Below are 21325 nucleotides of genomic sequence, written 5' to 3'. Positions count from 1 at the left end.
CGGCCCCTTTGTCTAGGCTTCTGCTCACCTCTTCATAAAAACAGATCAGGTTAGTTTGACAACTTCTGTCCTTAGTTTAACCGTGCTGGCTGTCACTTATAATACTATTTTTTGTCACATAATCCTGTATATAGTCCCTCAATAGCCCCTCAAATATTTTCCCCACGATGGATGTTAAGCTTACTGGTCTATAATTACCCGGGGAAGACCTAGAGCCCTTTTTGAAAATAGGCACCACATTTTCCCTGCGCCAGTCCCTTGGCACTATACCAGTCACTAGAGAATCTCTGAATATTATGAGAAGGGGGACAGAAATAACTGAACTAAGCTCTTTAAGAACTCTAGGGTGTAACCCATCTGGTCCCGGAGCCTTGTGCACATTTATTTTATTTCATTTAGCTTGGACCATATCTACATTCATCCAATTCAGTATATCAACTGATATATTAACAGCACTGGCTTTCTTCTGTTGTATATACAGAGCTAAAGAACCTATTTAGTAACTCGGCCTTCTCTTGATCCCCTGTGATAAACTCCCCATTACCACTATCTAGGGGTCCTACATGTTCAGACCTTTGCTTTTTTTGCATTTATATACTTGAATAATTTTTGGGGATTTGTTTTACTATCCTTGGCCACCTTCCTTTCATTTTGTATTTTTGCTAATTTAATTATATTTTTACAGGTTTTATTAAGCTCTTTATATTTTACAAAGGCTACAGATGTACCCTCAGATTTGTATTTTTTAAATGCCCTTTTTTTTGTCATGTATTGCCCCTTTCACAGAAGGTGTTAGCCATGTGGGATTTAATTTTAGTAGTTTATACTTGTTACCTATAGGAATAAATTTTGCACTATAATTACCCAAAGTAGATTTGAAAATCTCCCATTTATCATTTGTCCCATTATTTAACATTTGTTCTTCCCAGTCTATATCCTGAATTGCAGCCCTCATCCTGGGGAAATTGGCTTTCTTAAAATTAAATGTGTTTGCCCTCCCAGCCTGTGTTTGTTTTTTACAGTATAGGTAAAATGTAACTATATTGTGAACACTGTTACCAAGGTTTTCAGTTTTTCACTTTTATTATCAGAAATGTGATTTGACATTATTTGGGCATTTTTATTTACACTGCTGTTTTGTAACAAAAGGATCTCCTTATCCTGTTGTCTAGTCCTCTTCCCACAGTCTGTTTCTCCCCCCATCAATAAAGTCTGACCCCTCTCTAACCTGACTACCCCTTTTTTTCTACATTGACCTCCCTCCTCAGCCCTAGTTTAAATACTCCACCACCTCAGCTAGAATTCGCTCCCCCAGAACAGTGGACCCCCTTCCATTTAGGTGCAAATCATCTGCAGAATATAGTTTGTACCCCAATGAAAAGTAAGCCCAGTGCTCTAGGAACCCAAAGCCTTCTCCTCTACACCAAGACTTAAGCCATTCATTCCCGCTGTCTTTCCTGTGACGCGCATGGCACAGGCAGTATTCCTGAGAATACAACCTTGGAGGTCCTTCCCTTCAGCTTGTAGCCTAGTTCTTTAAAATTATTCTTAAGGCTCCTCCACCTACCATTTATTCTGTCGTTGGTACCTACATGGACCACAACAGCTGGATCATCACCAGCCCCTCCCAGCAATTTGTCCACCCGTTCCACCACATGCCAAACCCTGGCACCAGGGAGACAGCAAAACATTCGGTTGAGGCGGTCTTGGCGACAAATTATTCTATCCGTCTTCCTGATTATAGAATCCCCTATAACTATCAATTGTCTTGGCTTACCTGCATTACCATCCCTCCGACTACTAGCTGGGCTGTTCTCCCGGCTGTTAGGGAGATCAGTATCCACTAGGGCTGCCATTTCTGAGACCGACGCCCTCGCATCATCACCCAATTTGGTAATTTTGCTTGGAATGTCAGAAACAGGATTGGCCTTCCTTTTCTTGGACCCCTTTCTATTGCCCCTAACTACATTAACCCAGCTACTTGCCTGATCCTGCTCACCCATTTCTTCACCCTCTAGTTCTTACCCACTAACTGTATGCTCCGTGAGCAGCATGCTCCGCTCAAGATTGTCTATCTTCCTCAGTGTTGCATTCTGCTCCTCCAGATCTCTAATGCGAGCTTCCAGGTGACCAACATGCTCACATCTGCCACAGAGATATTCACCCTGGAACTCAGGCTCCAGTCGTGCATAGATATGGCAAACTGTGCACTGAAGAAAACCTCCAATCTTGCTATCCATTATCCCAGTTACAAAAAAAACAAAGACAGTGAACAGTTGTTAATGCAAAAGAAAAGAAGATTACTTACTGAGGCTTTAACTCCTCTATTTAACTCCGGTTTTGTAACTCCACTTGATATACAAACCACTTGTTGTACAAGCCCACTAGAGCAGGCTCTCTAGAGTCCTGAGGGATAATTTATACCACCTGGGACCAGTTAACCCCTTCCCCTAGTCAGCTGCTCAGCAGGAAGTAAGCTGCAAAGAAAAAATGGTTTTAAATTGTGTCAATTTTGCAAAATTCGATATGGTGCCATGACCATAAGATCTAGACCATGGAGAAATGGAAGAAGGTGTCCTGTTGTGATGAATCATGTTTTCTTTTTTTACATCATATGGAGGGCTGGGTGCATGCCGCTTACCTGGGGAAGAGATGGCACGAGGATGCACTGTGGAAAGAATACAAGCTGGTGGCAACATGATGCACTGGGAAATGTTCTGCTGTGAAACCTTGGGTCCTGGCAGTCATGTAGATGTTACTTGCACATGTATGACCTACCTGAACATTGTTTCAGACCAAGTACACACCTTCATGGCAATGGTATTCCCTAATGACTGTGGCCTCTTTCAGCAGGATAATACCACCTGCCACACTAAAAAATAGTTTAGAAATGGTTCAAGGAACATGACAAAGAATTCAAAGTGTTGACTAAATTCCAAAGATCTCTAGTTGGGAATGTTCTGGAAAAACAGGTCTGATCCATGGTTGCTCCACCTCACAATTTACAGGCTTTAGAGGAACTGCTGCTAACATCTTGGTGCCAGATACCACAGGACACCTTCAGAGGACAATGACTTAACAATATTAGGCAGGTGGTTTTAATGTTATTGTCACGATGCGGGGTGTGGACAAACTGAGCCGTACCGCGTAGCGGGCCGGCAGCTGGCCAAACAGGTAAGGTACAGAGTCAAATAGTTCAGAGAGGATACATGAGGCAACGTAGACAGTAGAAAGGCAGGCACAACTGGGACCAGACAGCAGGCAGACGTCCGCTGTGGTGTAGCGAAACAGGCGTGGAACGTAGTCCAATCTGGCAACAACTCAGCACTGCACTTAGAACAGGGTAGCACGGTAACACGAAACAGGATACAGGCACAGGGTACACTGGGAAACTGGAAAACACTAAAAGACCATAAGCACGACAAACTACGGGTAACAAACAATGCTCTGGGAAAGAGCAAGAGGGCAGAGCCCTTTTTTTTAGCCCAGAGCATCCTGGGCTAGATTGCAGACTTTCTGCAATATGCGCGCACTGGCCCTTTAAGAGTGTGCACGCACGGGCGCGCGTGCCCTCTGGAGACAGTCTCGTAATCTGGAAGTGAGTACCCGCGCCTCACGGGAGGATGACGCTGCACACAAGTCAGGAGTCCATGGCCACGGCCGTCGAGGGGTAAGTCGGAACGACGGGCCATGGCCATAGACGTTACAGTTATGGCTTAATATGTCAATGGTCAGAATACCCCTTTAAACTTGTTAAATTGGCCATACGTTCCGTAGTTCGTTCCCTAGTTCGCATCATCTGATTTGGCGTGTACTTATATGTCTCCACTACTGTTACCTGCAGCTACCACTAGATAAAGCTTAGGACCTTACTGCATACTGTCGTATCACTGAGTTCAATGTATAACAGTATGGAGTTAGCTCATAAAAGCTGCAAATCTTTATCTATACAGAGGATTTGGAGTTCTGTATCAGAAAAACAAATCTCTGACCACTATAAAGGGGTAAAAGTAATTAATAAACAGAATTTTTAACCTAATTAGATTAAAAAACACAAAATGGTGTGCTAGGGCAGAAATCTACTTTAAGGTAAAGCTCCCTGAGGAGAGTATGCAAAAGAGCTTTTTTCCAGGGTAAAGAAAACTATCTTTCGAGTACTTTTATATCTGATAATTGCAACTACAAACTACAGATTTTATTGCCGTATTGTAATAGTTAAACAAAGTAAGAAAATTCCAAAGTCACACACTTTGCCTTATAGAAGGCTCTCAACTGAACTGAATGTATTATTGAATAAATTAATTATTACAAAATATAAATTCATACTGTTAAGATTAAAATATTATTTCTACTATAGTACAGTATATCGTTCTGATGACATGTTGTTGTACCCAGTCTTATGTATACTTATAATTTACAGTGTTCATACATCTATGATAATGCGGACATAATCTAATGTCTAATCTAACAGTAGAGGGGATTTTGTTCATGTTACCACAATAGTGTTGCTTCCCTTTACCTGTTTATGCATTTAACTGCTGCATCAGTGAACTTGTATTCTCAAGTTTCAATAGACACTGTTGAGTTATAATGGTAAAATACTATAGGCACTTGAAGTACAGAGGAGGTAATGTATAAACTGTAAATCCTGGTTAGTTATGCAGTGGACATATCAATGAAAATAAAATGCTTGTAAATATAACATTAAAGGTCCTTTTACACAGACCAATGATCGCTTGCTGCATTCAAACGGAGCAAAGATTAGGAGACTATGGGGACGAACAATCTTTACTACAATCGTTTTTTTTCCCCATACATTAGCATCTTGTCGGAAGCACATCCCCTGTTTACACAGTGAGATGTGCTGGCGACCATTTTTATTGCCTCATAAACGATCCGATCAGCTGTCGGACGAGTATTTGCTAGTTTACATAGTGCAATGATTCTTTAACTGATTTATTGGCTCGTGTAAAAGTATTTATTGTGACTGTAATCTGTTGGTCCCTGTAAGTAGCCATATCAGGCTGCTGAGAGGCTGACTGTAGTGTTTCTCAATTAGATTGCTGACTGGAAGGAAAGAAAAATATCTATATCCATGATCACTACTTTATCTAAACTCTAAGCAATAGTGGAATAGTGGTGAGCATAACTGCCTCCGAGCAGTTGACCTAGGTTTAGTTCCTGGCCAGTACATACAAATAACCATGCCACCAAGTGTTTTATTCTAAGCAACATGCCCTATAATGCCCAAATAACAGTGCCATATGTTGACCAAATTGCTTCGGTTGCCCTCTCAGCATCACAATACATTTACATCTCTCATTTATCTAAATGAAAGTCAAATTTACCTATACGTATATCAGTGGATGATATTATCTCTTATGTAACTGTTATTTGTTGAAGTTGTGTGGTTTCATTTAAGGAACATAGTGCCTCCTGGCATCCATGAGGTAACGTGCTCTCACTGGTACTACTTTCATGATCATCTGACAGCAATATTTCCAACCTTGCACTGAACTTCAGTTGCTACTCAATGTTTACAAAATTATGATCAATGACAAACAATACAATAGCAATTTACGAACATAGAAAATTGGAATAATAAGTGCATCTTTCAGTTACATTACAAGCCAAAACTTTTGCCTTAAAGGGTAACTAAACTATCAAAAAATTTCTGATATGTCATAGTGACATGTCAGAAGTTTTGATCGATGTGGGTCCGAGCACTGAGACCTCCACCGATCGCTAGAACGAACCGGCAGAAGCGCTAGGGTGAGCGCTGAGCCGCTTGGTTTCTTGTTGGCTTTTCTCGGAAAGCCGATGTAACGGTGTAAGGACGCAATAGAAAGTCTATGGGCCCGTACACCAACTGCTCGAATTTCCGAGAAAAGACGATCAGAAACTAAACGGCTCAGTGCTCACCCAAGCGCTTCTGACGCTTCATTCTAGCGATCGGTGGGGGTCTCAGCGCTCGGACTCCAACCGATCAAAACTTCTGACATGTCAGAATGACATGTCAGAAGTTTTCTGAAAGTTTAGTTACACTTTAATGTTCTCTGGTATAAAACTTGTAAACCTGCCATCATTGTATGACATTTTTCAAAACTACAATAAGTTGTAAACTGAAAATTCACTTCTTGCTTGTGGTTAGCCCTTTCTATAAGACCCAGAATTGCCTTACTTCATAGCTGTTCTGGTGTGAAGGATGGAGTGGACAGAAGTTAATGTTTATAATAATTTTCTTTCTTTAATAAAATATAGACTATAGAGTTGTGTACATAATTGTGATGAAGCAATAGTAGGATTAGATAAGTATACATGGCAAGATGGCCCCTGAACAGGGACTACGCACTAATAAAATAACAAGTCACTTCCTGGTATGAACGAACTATGAACTATGAAGACATATCTAAAGGACCAGATAAGGGTGAACCTATCCAAGGATGACACAAGTAACAAGAGGCTTACAGTGATACGTGCTTTTATAAAAGTGTGATAACATGTACCCACCCCCAGGAGAAAGGAGATATAGAACAAATGTGTGTAATAAAGCAGTGACGCCTCTCCTGATGCGGAGTGAGGAGCTTTGTACCAGACTTTGTGTGGTGTGATTCCTTTCGTACGAACTCAGCGTATTATCCCTGCCGGTTGAGACTGATTAGTACCCGAACACTGGAAATCTATGCCATTTCTTGTCCACAACTAAAGCTGAATTTATTTATTTTACTTTGAATTGCACTTTTTTTCTTCACAGGTGCCTTTCTAGTGCCATATTTATTTTTCATGATAATTGCTGGAATGCCTCTTTTCTACATGGAATTGGCTATAGGACAATTCCATCGAGAAGGAGCTGCTGGAGTTTGGAAGATATGTCCAATATTCAAAGGTAAAAAAAATCTTAAAGCTTTACTTTTCAGATACCATAAAGGCCAAAATAATTATTTCGCATTAATACAAACTTTATGCTAATTCTAAAGAAAAAACAAAAAAAGAAATGCCTAAGAAACACATAAATTTGGAAAATAAGGGGGAAGATTTATCAAATCTGGTGCAAAGGAAAACTTTTTCCTATTACAACCAATCAGATTGCTTCTTTAATTTTCAAAAAGGCATCTGAAAATGAGAGTTGAAATCTTATTAGTTTCTATCAGCAACTCCCCAATTTTTCCTTTGCACTAGTTTTGATAAATCTCCACCTAGATACTACAAAAGAAAGTTGAGAACCTGATATGTATTTCAGGGCTCCAGCAAGAATATCCCATTCTGACTCATCAAGCCCAAAGTTTGACCAGTGTACAATCTTCAAAGTAATATTTGGAACACATTTAGCTACAGTATATAAATCTCCGCCCATGTAAAAGTTCCCTAGAAAGGATCTAGGAAGTTTTATTGATAATTATTTCATTATAGTAAGACTTCTTGGGGAATGCAGCAATGCTATAATTCCATGAAGAGGAGAGTCCTAAGAAACGTTGTCTAATTAAGGCTGTGTTCACATGCCCTTCCGTTGAGGGGTTCCGTCGGATGTTTCCATCGGATTAACCCCTCAATGGAAAGGCAAACTGAAACCTTAGCTTCCGTTTCCCTCACCATTGATCTCAATGATGACGAAAACATTGCTAATGGTTTCCGTTTGTCACCATTCTGACATGGTTCCGTTGTTCATGACGGAACCAATAGCGCCAAATTCTTTAAGGATTTTTCAAAGATACCCAAAAGACATGTTCAGATTCGTAATATGTACTGTAGCTTATACACTTTTATGCACTGCCGGCGGTATCTCCCAGCACTGCCATTTACTATGCTACAGACTCCAAGGCAGAGTGCTAGTAGCTAATAGCTCTCTGCCCGGGACTCCGGCTCTGGGGAAGCCCCAGACATCACTGTCCATATATGGACAGTGATGCCAGGAGGATTGGCGCTACCTAGGAGGAAGGGGCTGTGTGGCACTACATGGGAGGGGGGGCTTTGTGGCACTACCTGGGAGAGAGGCTGGGTGGCACTACCAGGGAGGGGGGCTATGTAGCACTACCTGGGAGGGGGGGCTGTGTGGCACTACCTGGGAGAAGGGGGCTTTGTGCACTACCTAGGAGGGGGGGCTATGTGGCACTAAATTTATGGGGGTACAAACTGGGGACCTAACTTCTATATAGGGGCATAAATGGCCTAACATCTATATGGGTGCACAAAGTGACGTTTTCTGCCATTTTACAGCCGCCGTGAGTTACCCTGCAAAGGGGCCTACTAAGTCTGTGTCGCCCAAGGGCCCACATAAACCTGGAGCCGGCCCTGCTTTTATGTTTATCAAACTTTACAACTAGATGTCATATTCTTATAGGCGTAAACCAATGGTAATATGGCAAGGCATGGAAAGATGGATACTAACTTGAAAACAAAGATGTCTCTCAGTATTATATTATACAGTGCTTTTGTTTTAATATGCATTATGATGTCAGATAAATCCATAGGACATTATTTTTTCTCATAATTGTGTATGTATGTAAGTATGTAATAACTAAACCATATATGTTTTTTTCTTGTCAGGAGTTGGCTTTACAGTCATTCTCATATCATTATACGTGGGATTTTTCTACAATGTTATCATCGCATGGGCCATATATTATTTGTTCTCCTCATTTACATCAGAACTGCCTTGGATCCATTGCAACAATTCTTGGAATAGTCCTAACTGTTCGGAGACAAGATATAACAATTTCAATGATTCTGGATTTTCCTACATCAATGATAGTTATAAAGTCACACCTGCAGCAGAATACTTTGAGTAAGTACTTCTACCCTTTCCAATATCAGAGATGTTCCATAAACCCCAACCTCATATGTAATGGTGCCTGGGTGTTACCCCAGTAGTAAAACTCTCCTTTAAATGGTATTCCACATAAAGTTAAACCAGATGTTTGCTTGTACCACTGTATAAAACATTCATAGCAGTTTTTCATTAGTATGTCTGAATTACTGCTTATCTTTGATCATAAAATCAATACGTATTTTCAACTGAGGGTAATATTATATTATTTTGACCAAAGTTTTTGCATTAACTGTTGTACTGCAGTGTTCATACAGAAACAAAATATATTCAAATGTGTTATTTTAAGGAAATCCTCAATGCATGAACTGTTGGGGTTTGTGAGAACTGGTTTAGGAAATATTGCTCTAACTTGTCCAACAACTCCAAGGGTTTGGTGAAAAGATCTTTTTTTATAAGATCTTTCCTATGGAACATTGGACCAGGTATCTTTCAAACACTAGTGTTGCTATTACTCTTCTATTATTATTGGTAAGATCCTAAAGGAAGAAAATTCCCACCAATGCTGTGTGTTTAAAAATAACTTTTACTAGAATCTTTGAGCCTTTTAGATACAATCGGATTAGATGTAAGTAAATGCCAGGTGGAACGTGGTCTAAAATGTGTTTACAAATGCTAAATGCATAACATAGATTTAAATAAATATAATAATGTCCTTGTATATCTCTTATCTTAGAAATATTGGGCACATTTTAGTCTTTTACTTTCATTACCCAAGGATACATGAAAATTTCTGTCAAAATCTTACCAATCTATGGCTACTATTGAACTGTTGCTTCAAAAGAGTGGAATGTTCAAGATAATCTTGACTTTTGTTTTAGTGGGTCTGCCAGTAGTGGACAAACCTTGTGGGCAGTGCCCGAGTGCCCTTGACCAGAGAGCGACTGAGTTTAAATCTGATGGAGGGAAATGCAACCTAGGCAACAGGACCAAACCAATGTTCTGGCTGTGTCTTCTGCCATAACATTTAAATCTTGGTAGGAGACATTTGTAATATTACAGGTACACTTTTAGAGCAGGGTCTGCAAGAAAAAAAAAGTTATATTAGATAAATATTGCTCAAAAGAAATAGTGTTAACCTCAAGTATAATCTGTGGTGGTTGGTACGATGTCCATGACCATTATTGCCCAGGGGTCCAGGCCACTCTCAGTTTGCCCCTGGTGGCTGGTCATCTACTTTGGGTCACTATTTAAACGAATTCAATAAGATCTCCTGCTGTAATGTTGGCTATGGTTGATAGGTAAGTTTACATACAGGCACAGTACAAATAATAGTATCATATTGAATTATTGGTGAAACTTTTTAGGAATTGAATGCATTGATCCAAACTATGATGGCTACTTTAGACAGCTGGTCTTTTATGCTCAGTAAGATGTGCTTTTGTTGTGCAAATCCTCTACCGCAGCAGATGTTGCAGCTGTCATGAGGTTTTGATGTGTGGCTGCTACTTGTTTACCATGATGCCTGATTTAGAGAGGTGGTGAAGTTCTTTTGAGGTATTAATGTTTTCCTTATTTTAGTTAAAAGCTGTTTGGCTTTGATAGCTACTAAATTTGTTAGCTTTGTGACCGTATCTACAAAAGGTATGCAACTGCAAGTGTGCAAACAAATGTGGAACAGCAATGTTAAGCTCTAAAACACATTTAAAGGAAGATAGGACCAAGGGGAAAATGTCTTCTTATCGGCTGCTAGGAACATCCACATAAAATCTTCCATAATCGTTATTTTTATAAGATCTATAAGACTTAGCGCTCTCAAACCAGAAATTAAAAATGAACTATTTTTGTTTTTATCTCTTTGCATGCTGTATTATGTGTGTATCTATTCATTTTTATCTACCCTTTATTTAATAAGTTGCAAACAGAGAGTACATTTTAATTGTCTACCTTAGCTCCTTAACGCAGTGGCCCACAAACCAGATTGCAGACCGCCGATGGATAGTGATGGCAGCCGGGGGCCTAACAAAGGCCCCCAGGCTTGCCATAACTGTATACCATACACTGACAGGCAATAATGCTTTGATATATTAAAAATACCAAAGCATTATATCAGTGATCAAATAATCGCTTTGCGAAGTACCCTAGTGGGTCTAAAAAAACAATATATTGAATAAAGTGAAATAAAGTTTCTGAAACAAAAAAGTGCTAACATAGAGAAATAAAATATTTTTTTTCCATAACAAATGGTTTCTTTTTGTTAATGTTAATATATATGTATATAAGCTTGAGAAAGGTTCAGATGTGAACCGAAATGTTGCTCATTCTTTCCACCTGGTGGTGAATAAACCAACATCTCCCCAACACTGAAGTCCTAGTGCTGTTACCCGTCCTCTGTTCCTGTTATCTCAATCTTAGGCCCCATGCACACGAACGTAAAAATGGCCGTTATCATGGGCCGTAATTACGGCCCGTAATTACGGACCCATAGACATCTATTGGCCACGGGTACCTCCCCGTATGCTTATGGGAAGGTGCCCGTGCCGTTGAAAAATATAGAACATGTCCTATTTCAGGCCGTAATTACGGCACGGGCAGGCCCATAGAAGTCCCGTGACTACGTGCGTGCACCCGTAATTACGGGAGCGTGGCTAGGCAACGTCAGTGTATAGTCACTGTCCAGGGTGCTGAAAGAGTTAAACGATCGGCAGTAAATCTTTCAGCACCAGGGACAGTGGCTACCGATCACAATATAGATAAAGCTGTAAAAAAAAAAAGACGTTCATACTTGCCCAGAACTCCCTGCTTCTTCCTCCAGTCCGGCCTCCTGGGATGACGTTACAGGCCATGTGATGGCTGCAGCCAATCACAGGCCAATCACTGGCTGCAGCGGTCACATGGACTGCGCGTCATCCATGGAGGTCGGACTGGATGTCAAGAGAGGGACGCGTCACCAAGGCAACGGCCGGGTAAGTATGAATTTCTTTTACTTTTATTACGGAAAGGGCTGTCCCTTCTCTCTATCCTGCACTGATAGAGAGAAGGGCTGCTGATTACTGCAGTGTAATTTTGCAGCTAAAATGTGCCCGTAAATACGGGTGGAATACGGGTGACACCGGCACGGGCCCGTAAATATTTGTGCAATATGGGTCGAATACGTGTGACCAAGGACCCGTATTTACGCCAGTATTTACGGGTGGACAAAAATACGGTCGTGTGCATGGGAGTTGATTCATCCTTCTACTGGTAACGTGCACATGGCCTGATGTTCAGTTTGCTTTGAGTGCTGTGTTTTTCCTATCTATCTATCTATCTATCTATCTATCTATCTATCTATCTATCTATCTATCTATCTATCTATCTATCTATCTATCTATCTATCTATCTATCTATCTATATATATATATATATATATATATATATATATATATATATATTGTGAGACAGTGACAGGTAAAGTCATTGAGGGAAGGTATATTTCCCCTATTATCCTGTCATATGTATCCTAGGCTCCAGGGAATGAGTAGTTCTTGCAATAGAAAACTCTAGTTTTCCAATCTCGGCTTAAGGAAAAGCCGGAAAAAAGGGCCTGGTGTTGGATTGGAGAAGAGCAGGGCGGGTTCCCCAATCCCTAGTCCATCTCTGTTTGTAGGACAAGGCTGCTGCTCAATTAGCTGCACCTGTAGCCTGTGTATAAAAAGGTGCAGACACAGTGTGTGGGAGTCTCATCCCTGACTCAGACTGGAGACTACTAAGGCTGGAGTAGCCTGTATGCTATGTGAGTAAAGACCTGTGTTACTTTGTGTCCAGTGCCTGGTAGGAAGGCACTTGGTATAGTTAGATAATATCTTGTTTAGTTAGTGCTCAGACGAGCAGGATTTATTTTGTATTTTGCCTTGTTGTACAAGAGGCTGTTTCTTTGACAAGAATAAAAACACAGGCAAAGCCCTGTTATGACTTTTAATGCACGGTGTCCCTGTCTCTGGCTACAAAGAAACCGCTGTACCAACCTCTCCTGGTGCTAAACCCTCACATATGGTGGCCGATGTGGGCGCGGTCTTAAAGAGACATACACCTATTTAAAAGGACTTTTGCTGCTCCATGTGGAAAATCGTTGCTAGGGGCAACAACACAATTTTTTCTCCCCGAGAGTGCTTGGAAGTGTATGTCTTGGGTGAAGGCGGCAACAGGGCTAAAAGGGACTGTTAAAATGGATGAAATACTTAAACAGCTGATTCAGGCTAATATCAACCAGGGGAAGATAAGCACAGCTCTGCAAGAAGCCAGCGTGACTCAGCGAATGGTGCATGAGGAAGCCATGCGTGCACAGGCTGAAACCAATATTCTGCTGGGTGAAGCCCACAGACTGGCCTTAAAAGAACAGCAGCAAATTAATCGCTATTTGCAAGACCAAATTCAGGCCTCAGTGGAGAGGTCAGCGGGGCCTCATGGTTTGCGCCAAACCACTCGTGCAGCGGTACAGACATCTCTGCAGAATGCAGAAGATGACATCCACCGACGACGTTGAGGCCTATCTCATGGTGTTTGAGCGAGTGGCAGAACGAGAGAAGTTACCTTCAGATCAGTGGGCAGCAGTGGTGGCACCTTTCCTAACCGGAGAGCCGCAAAAGGCGTACTTTGATCTCAATGAGCAGGATGCCAAGGATTACTCCAAGCTGAAGGGTGAGATCCTTGCCCGTCTGGGTGTTAATATGAATGTGCGTGCTCGACGGGTGCACAACTGGACTTTCGTGGAAAACCTACCTGCGCGATCACAAATGTATGATCTTGTCCATCTTGCAAGGAAATGGCTACAGCCAGAGGAATCAACCCCTGCGCAGATCGTGGAGAGAGTGGTGCTTGACAAATACATCCGCTCCTTACCACCGAAGGTTCAGCGTTGGGTCGGTCAAGGAAATCCTTACCGATCAGGGAACTCCCTTTATGTCCAAAATCACCAAGGAATTATGTAAACTGCTGAAAATTAAACACCTGCGTACCTCTATATATCACCCTCAAACTGATGGTCTTGTCGAAAGATTCAATAAGACATTAAAAGGCATGTTGAGGAGGGTGGTTAGTAAGGATGGGAAGGATTGGGACTGTCTTCTGCCCTATTTGATGTTCGCTGTACGTAAAGTTCCTCAATCATCCACAGGGTTTTCTCCTTTCGAACTTGTATACGGCAGACAACCCCGTGGTCTCCTGGACATAGCCAAGGAAACCTGGGAGCAAGAGTCCACACCTTATAGGAGTGTAATTGAGCATGTCACTTTGATGCAAGACCGATTCGCTGCAGTCATGCCGATAGTTAAGGAACACTTGGAGCAAGCTCAGGATGCTCAGTGCAGGGTGTATAACCGAATGGCTAAAGTTAGAAATTTTAACTCTGGTGATCGAGTGTTGGTCTTAGTGCCAACCGTAGAAAGCAAATTTCTTGCTAGATGGCAAGGGCCGTATGAGATAATTGAAAAGGTGGGGGATGTAAATTATAAAGTTTACCAACCAGGTAAAAGGAAGACAGTGCAGTTATACCATGTAAACTTAATTAAGCCATGGAAAGAAAGAGAGACCCTCGTGGCAGTAAGTACCCCATATAGTCTTAACCCAGATGTGTATGTGTCAGAATCCCTCGCAAAGCCACAGAAACAGGAGACAAAAGAGTTTGTGCAGAGAAACACAGACGTGTTTTCAGAACTGCCAGGACAGACCAGTATAATAAAACATGACATTGTGACCGAGCCTCAGGTTCGGGTCCACTTCAAACCCTACAGAGTCCCTGAAGCTCGTAGACAAGCCATATCTGAGGAGGTCAAGAAAATGCTAGACCTTGGGATTATTGAAGAGTCAAAAAGTGAATGGTCAAGTCCCATTGTATTGATTCCGAAACCAGATGGGTCATTGCGTTTCTGTAACGACTTCCGCAAGTTAAATGAGATGTCAAAGTTTGACGCATACCCAATGCCAAGAGTTGACGAGTTAATAGAGAGACTGGGCCATTCAAGGTATTTTTCAACACTTGATTTAACCAAAGGCTATTGGCAAGTACCCCTCACGGAGGGCGCCAAAGAGAAAACTGCGTTCATCACCCCGGATGGTCTGTTTCAATATATTTGTTTACCATTTGGGCTACATGGGGCTCCAGCGACCTTTCAAAGGTTAATGGACATAGTCCTCAAACCCCATCGTCGGTATGCTTCGGCATATCTGGATGACATTATAATCTTTAGTGATGACTGGGAAAGCCACTTACCAAAAGTACAAGCAGTACTAAACTCCCTCAGAGCCGCGGGGTTAACAGCAAACCCAAAGAAATGTTCCTTAGGCTTGGAGGAAGCACGGTATCTGGGGTACATAATTGGGAGACGGGTGATAAATCCACAGGTCAACAAAGTTGAGGCTATCCAAAACTGGCCCCAGCCCTCAACCAAAAAGCAGGTCAGAGCTGTTCTAGGAATTGTAGGTTATTACCGCAGGTTCATTCCAAACTTTGCCAGCACAGCAGCGCCCCTGACAGATCTTACCAAGGGAAGTAAGTCTGTCATGGTAAAGTGGGACACTAAGGCTGAAAGCGCCTTTCAAGAGTTGAAACTGGCCCTATGTAACCAACCAGTCTTAGTCACTCCTGACTTCAAAAAGGAGTTTGTTGTCCAAACTGATGCTTCTAATGTGGGGCTCGGAGCAGTTCTGTCACAAGAGGTGGGTGGTGAGGAACATCCTGTGACCTATTTGAGCAGAAAACTTACCCCGGCTGAGAAAAACTATAGCATAGTTGAACGTGAGTGCTTGGCAATTAAGTGGGCACTTGAGTCCCTGAGATATTATTTATTGGGTCGTCGGTTTAGGTTGGTTACAGACCACTCTCCTCTTACGTGGATGTGTCAAGCTAAAGAGAGAAATGCAAGAGTTACACGGTGGTTTCTTACTTTGCAGAACTTCAAATATACTGTGGAACACAGAGCAGGAAAACTGCAGGGCAATGCTGACGCTTTGTCTAGGACACACTGCCTTGTAGCTAAATGTGTCCGATCCCACGGGCTCGAACAGAGGAAGAGGGTATGTGAGACAGTGACAGGTAAAGTCATTGAGGGAAGGTATATTTCCCCTATTATCCTGTTATATGTATTCTAGGCTCCAGGGAATTAGTAGTTCTTGCAATAGAAAGCTCTAGTTTTCCAATCTCGGCTTAAGGAAAAGTCGGAAAAAAGGGCCTGGAGTTGGATTGGAGAAGAGCAGGGCGGGCTCCCCAATCCCTAGTCCATCTCTGTTTGTAGGACAAGGCTGCTGCTCAATTAGCTGCACCTGTAGCCTGTGTATAAAAAGGTGCAGACACAGTGTGTGGGAGTCTCACCCCTGACTCAGACTGGAGACTATTAAGGCTGGAGTAGCCTGTATGCTATGTGAGTAAAGACCTGTGTTACTTTGTGTCCAGTGCCTGGTAGGAAGGCACTTGGTATAGTTAGATAATATCTTGTTTAGTTAGTGCTCAGACGAGCAGGATTTATTTAGTATTTTGCCTTGTTGTACAACAGGCTGTTTCTTTGACAAGAATAAAAACACAGGCAAAGCCCTGTTATGACTTTTAATGCACGGTGTCCCTGTCTCTGGCTACAAAGAAACCGCTGTACCAACCTCTCCTGATGCTAAACCCTCACAATATATAAAGCCACAGCAGGATTGCTTTTTTTTCCCCCTCTGCCCCCTCCCTACAATAATAAAAGCTAATCAATAAGTCCCAAGTATCCCAAAATGGTACCAGTGAAACTGTATCTTATTCCGCAAAAACAAGCTCATGTATGGCTATATCAGTGGAACAATAAAAAATGTATGGCTCTTAGAATACAGCGACACAAAAACAGAGTATTTTCTTAATCGTTTTTAAGTTTTTATTGTCAAAAAGTAGTAAAACATAAAAAAAACTATACAAGGACCATAAAATAAAGGTATCTAAAGGGGTTTTCCCATGAGTGACATTTATGAGATATCCACAGGATATGTCATTAATGTCAGATAGATGCAGGTCCCACCTCTTGGTCCCGCACCTATCTCTATTACGTGGTCCCCTAAACCCTGTCCTAGCTTTTTGTACTCAAGCTGACTCCCGGCCACTTACTGATTACAAAGTCGGGAGTTACAGAAACAGCGTAACTCACTGAGCTACGCTGTTTCCGTAACTACCATAGAACTGAATAGTAGTTACAGAAGCAGCATAGCTTGCATGCTACTTTGCTTCCATAACTGATATTCACTACTGTGAGAGTTACGGAAACAGCGTCACACAGCGTGAGCACAAAAAGCTAGAACAGGGTTTAGGCGACCCCGTTCTAAAGATAGGTGCGGGTTCCGGAGGCAGGACCCGCATTTATCTGACATTTATGACATATCCTGTGAATATGTCATAAATGTCTCTCTTGGGGAAACCCCTTTAAACTACATGGTGAACAGCGTGCATTTAAAATGCAAAAAACAATGGCAGAACTGCTGTTTTTTCTTCCATTTCCCTCCCATAAAAGTTTATAAAAGTTAAAATATAAATTATACGTACCCAAAAATGATCCCAAAAAATACACCTCATCCCATAAAAATAAAAATCCCTCATACATGTAGACGGAAAAATAAAAAGAGATATGGCTCTTTAAAAGGGACGATGAAATTCCAGAAAAGATCACTTTGTCCTTAAAGGAGGATTCCCATCTTAGACATTTATGGCATATCCACAGGATATGCCACAAATGTCTGATAGATGTGGGTTCCAGCTCTGGTACTCACATTCACATCGAGGACAGGGTTTCACCTGGTGCGGCGGCCGCTGCAGAATTTAGGTGGGGACTAGTGGAGAGAGGGTCATGCATGCGTGCGGCTCTCTTCATTCTGTTCAATGGGAGTTACAGAAATAGCCGAGCAGGCGCTGCTGGGCGGTTTCTGAAACAACAGACTGTAGAGAGCCGTGAAACACTCTCCACTAGTCCCCACCTGGATTCTGCGGCCAACAATGAAGGGGATGGGGAAATTCCACACTTTCCTGGTAGCAGCTACTGCACAGGAAATGTGTGGCTAGATGCATCTGCCTAAGGCGATATCATCTTACGATGAGGTTTTTCAGAAGCTAAACCCATGATGAACAGTTGATTGCCGTGCAGCTTACTTTTATAAAGGGGTTTCTTGTTGAAACAACTCCTTGTAAACATCAATCGAATAAGCAACTATTTTCCTGGAATTTAAGGGAGTGCTAATAATAATTAATTAACTTATTGAAAAAGGAATATTTTTGGAATATATAAGAAGTAATTTACAACGAAGATATTATTTTAGCAATGTGAATCACATAGGGAAAGTTTGCAGGTACCCTCTCAATTCTAACTTGTGGAGTAAACAGAGGGAACCACACAGGGTGTACACCACCAGTAGTTATACAGTAAATAATAGGAGAGGAAAGAGAGGAATAGTATGTGGTTCTATAAACAAATTAGAAAAATAATAAACATTATTAAATTAACATATAAACAAAATAATTTTATAAAATGTCCAATGTAGGTCCACATAAATCTAAGTGCGCTAGTACTGCACTGGAGCCCTAGTATGGCAGTGGGTTCTGACAAGAATTAGCCCTAATAAACAATTACTGTCCAACAGTACTGACAAACAGTGATAAATAATATTACAGAATGCCCGACACCATGAATGCAAATGATAACGATTTCTATGTCCCTAGTGTCATCAATAGTGCAAGGAGACGGCAAGTGTAATAGCCAGGGATAATATCACTATGGCCCTGAAATGAGAGATGCTCTGGGACGTGGTGAATATCTTAAGTCCATGTCATTAGTTAGACAAATATGTGCATGAGGCCAAAAGACAACTATTGGATAAAAATTGTTACAAACCTTTATGGGGTTATCCTATGATGCATTTTGTACAAGAGTATAAAACAATGAATGGTTTGTGTCACGTAGGGTTTGTGCACCCACTGGACAGTACTGCCTTGGCGGTATGGCAGCTGGCCAACAGGGCGCAGGTCAAGGTCTATCGTTCGTATAGGGTACCTGTGGCAGCTCGGACAGTAGCAAGGCAGGCTTGGCTGGGACTAGGCAGCGGGTAGACGTCAGGCGTGGAGTAGCAGGACAGGCGTAGAATACAGCACAGCATGACTACAGCATAGCACGGCACTTGACCAGGATAGCACGGGATACAGGATACAGGAAACACTGGGAACTGGAAAACGCTGGGAGACCATTTGCATAGACAAACTAGGAAACAACAAACAACGTTCAGGCATTGAAGCAAGGGGCTTGGGCCTTCATATAGTCCAGGGCATTCATGGGCTGATTAAAATGTTAATGTAATGACGGGTTATGGAGACAGACAGGTGAGCCCTAATCTACCCGCCACTCAGTCCCTGCCTACTTGCATGGCCCGTCCTAGGCGACGGCATACAACTGGGCGACGGTCCCTACGCTCAATATGTGCACGACAGACAAACAGACAAGGGTACACAGAAGCTAAGGGAAATGGGGCAGTTGCCCACGGCAACACCGTGAGCAACAGGCGTAGTGAACGAGCCGAGTCAAACCAGGAGTGTATGAGGTACCAAACACAGAGCAGGAGCATAGTCAGTCAAGCCAGGGTCAAAATGAAGCAAGGTCAATAATAATAGCAGGAGCAGCAGAGCCAGGAAACAGGAAGGAATCACAGGCAGAGACAAGCAGGAAATGAAGGTATAAATAGACCGAGGACGGGAGCTAGAACCGTCTGGCCAGGCTGTGATAGGTTCTCCCACTCCTGAGCCTACCAGCCTGAGTGGTAGCAGATCGAGTCACTCTATCAGACTTAGGAGCAGGTGCAGACTGATTAACCACAGGCGTCGACACAGAAGCTGTGTCTGGCAGATCCTTTACAGTTACGGGACCCGGCCGAGGTGAGTGGAAGTGCACGCTGGCGTCTCCTGAGGAGGAGACTGGGGCCAGCGCTAGCAGACCCATGGCTGCGGCCGTCAGGGGGAGAGTGAACCTGATGGCCCGCAGCCACGGACATGACAGTTTAGTCTAGGAGCAATCGCTCTCATTAAAATAATTTTTTGTATGTGAAGGACCCTAGAGTCGCTACTTTCCATTTGCTTCCCAAAGTCCATAAGAACATTGACAATGCACCGGGAAGGCCTATCGTCTCTGGTGTAGGAATCCTTACAGAAAATTTTAACATTTATCTGGATCAAGAACTTAGAAACATTGTATACCAGCTTCCTTCCTACACTAGAGACACTATGCAATTTGAAAAGAAGTAGATGGCATCAACTTGAGCCAGCATGAGATATTGGTGATCTGTGATGTAGAGAGTCTTTATACGAGCATTGATCACACCAGAGGGTGTGCGGCGGCGGATTTCTTCCTCTCCAGAGACAGAGATTATAACCCAGTTAGAACATTTTTTGTTCTCTGTGCTCTTAGATTTATTTTGACACGTAATTACTTTTTGTTTGATGGTCGATTATCCCTACAGGTGCAAGGTACGGCCATGGGGGCGGCAGTGGCCCCAACTTTTGCTAACCTTTATTTTGCCTGGTGGGAGGAAGTTATGGTTTTCAATCACCGGATGAAGAATTTCACTGACCATGTAAGCCTATGGCGGCGTTACACAGATGATATTCTGGTTGTCTGGAGTGGTACAGTCCCCAGCCTACAGGATTTCATCCACTTGTTGAATAATAAAGAATTCAATCTTAAACTGACATTGGATTTTAACTATCATTCTATACTATTTTTTGGACATTAGAATATATAGAGATGCAAAAGGAGAGATAAATACTGATCTCTTTAGAAAAGAGACATCCACCAACAGCCTATTTCAATGCAGAGAGTGTACATTCTTTCAATACAATAAAGGGGTTTCCCAAAGGGGAATATTTACGTCTAAGACTAAACTGTTTGACTTCCTCCATTTTTAAATAGAGAGTCGCAGAACTTAAGTCCAGGCTGCAGATGACAAACTATTTGAACATGAGTATTAAAGAGGCATATAACATAGCCATAAGAACTAACCGAGAGAATCTTTTAGCCCCAAAGAAGAGAGATACATGTTTTCCTAGCCAACCAAGATTCATCACAGACTATCATGATGACTGGAATGTAATGTTGAACATCATTAATAAACACCGGCATGTTTTGAAAAAGGATTTAGATCTTTATAAAATCTTGGAACGTAGGGTTCCCTCAGGTTATCGTACAGGGAAGAGCATATCTATCCTGCTTGTCTCCAGTAATTTTTCCCATACAAATACTAATATTAATTTAATAAAGTTTATTATTTCAATAATTTGTTTATAAAACCACATACTATTCTTCTCTTTCCCCTCCTATTACTTACAGCAATGTGAATTACTAATGCTAGTTCTGTTATAATTTACCCAAAGGCAGATGGTGGAGAGATGAGTGAGAGCTAGATAGTAGACAGAGAAGAACCAACACTAGGGCTCTCAACTCTTGCTAAATTAAGAGGGTCCATAGCTGGGTTACCCCCCAGACCCACCCACTTTCCTCCATTAGCTCAGAATTTCCTAATTGGGAATTT

At 42.0% G+C, this 21325-nt stretch overlaps 1 protein-coding gene across 1 annotated transcript in view; it reads left to right on the top strand.

Moving 5' to 3' along the window:
• The window catches only part of SLC6A3 (solute carrier family 6 member 3), a 98502-nt gene that overhangs the window by 11493 nt on the left and 65684 nt on the right, over nt 1-21325 (top strand). The window contains exons 3-4 of the mRNA XM_075826769.1: nt 6755-6886; nt 8545-8782. Of these exons, the coding sequence (XP_075682884.1) occupies nt 6755-6886; nt 8545-8782 (370 nt within the window). The remainder of the gene's footprint in view (nt 1-6754; nt 6887-8544; nt 8783-21325) is intronic.

The sequence above is a fragment of the Rhinoderma darwinii genome, chromosome 5 (assembly GCF_050947455.1).
Source record: "Rhinoderma darwinii isolate aRhiDar2 chromosome 5, aRhiDar2.hap1, whole genome shotgun sequence".
In the NCBI taxonomy this organism is placed as follows: Eukaryota; Metazoa; Chordata; class Amphibia; order Anura; family Rhinodermatidae; genus Rhinoderma; species Rhinoderma darwinii.
Note: the sequence above shows the minus strand (reverse complement) of the source record. Positions and strands in the feature narration are given on the sequence as shown.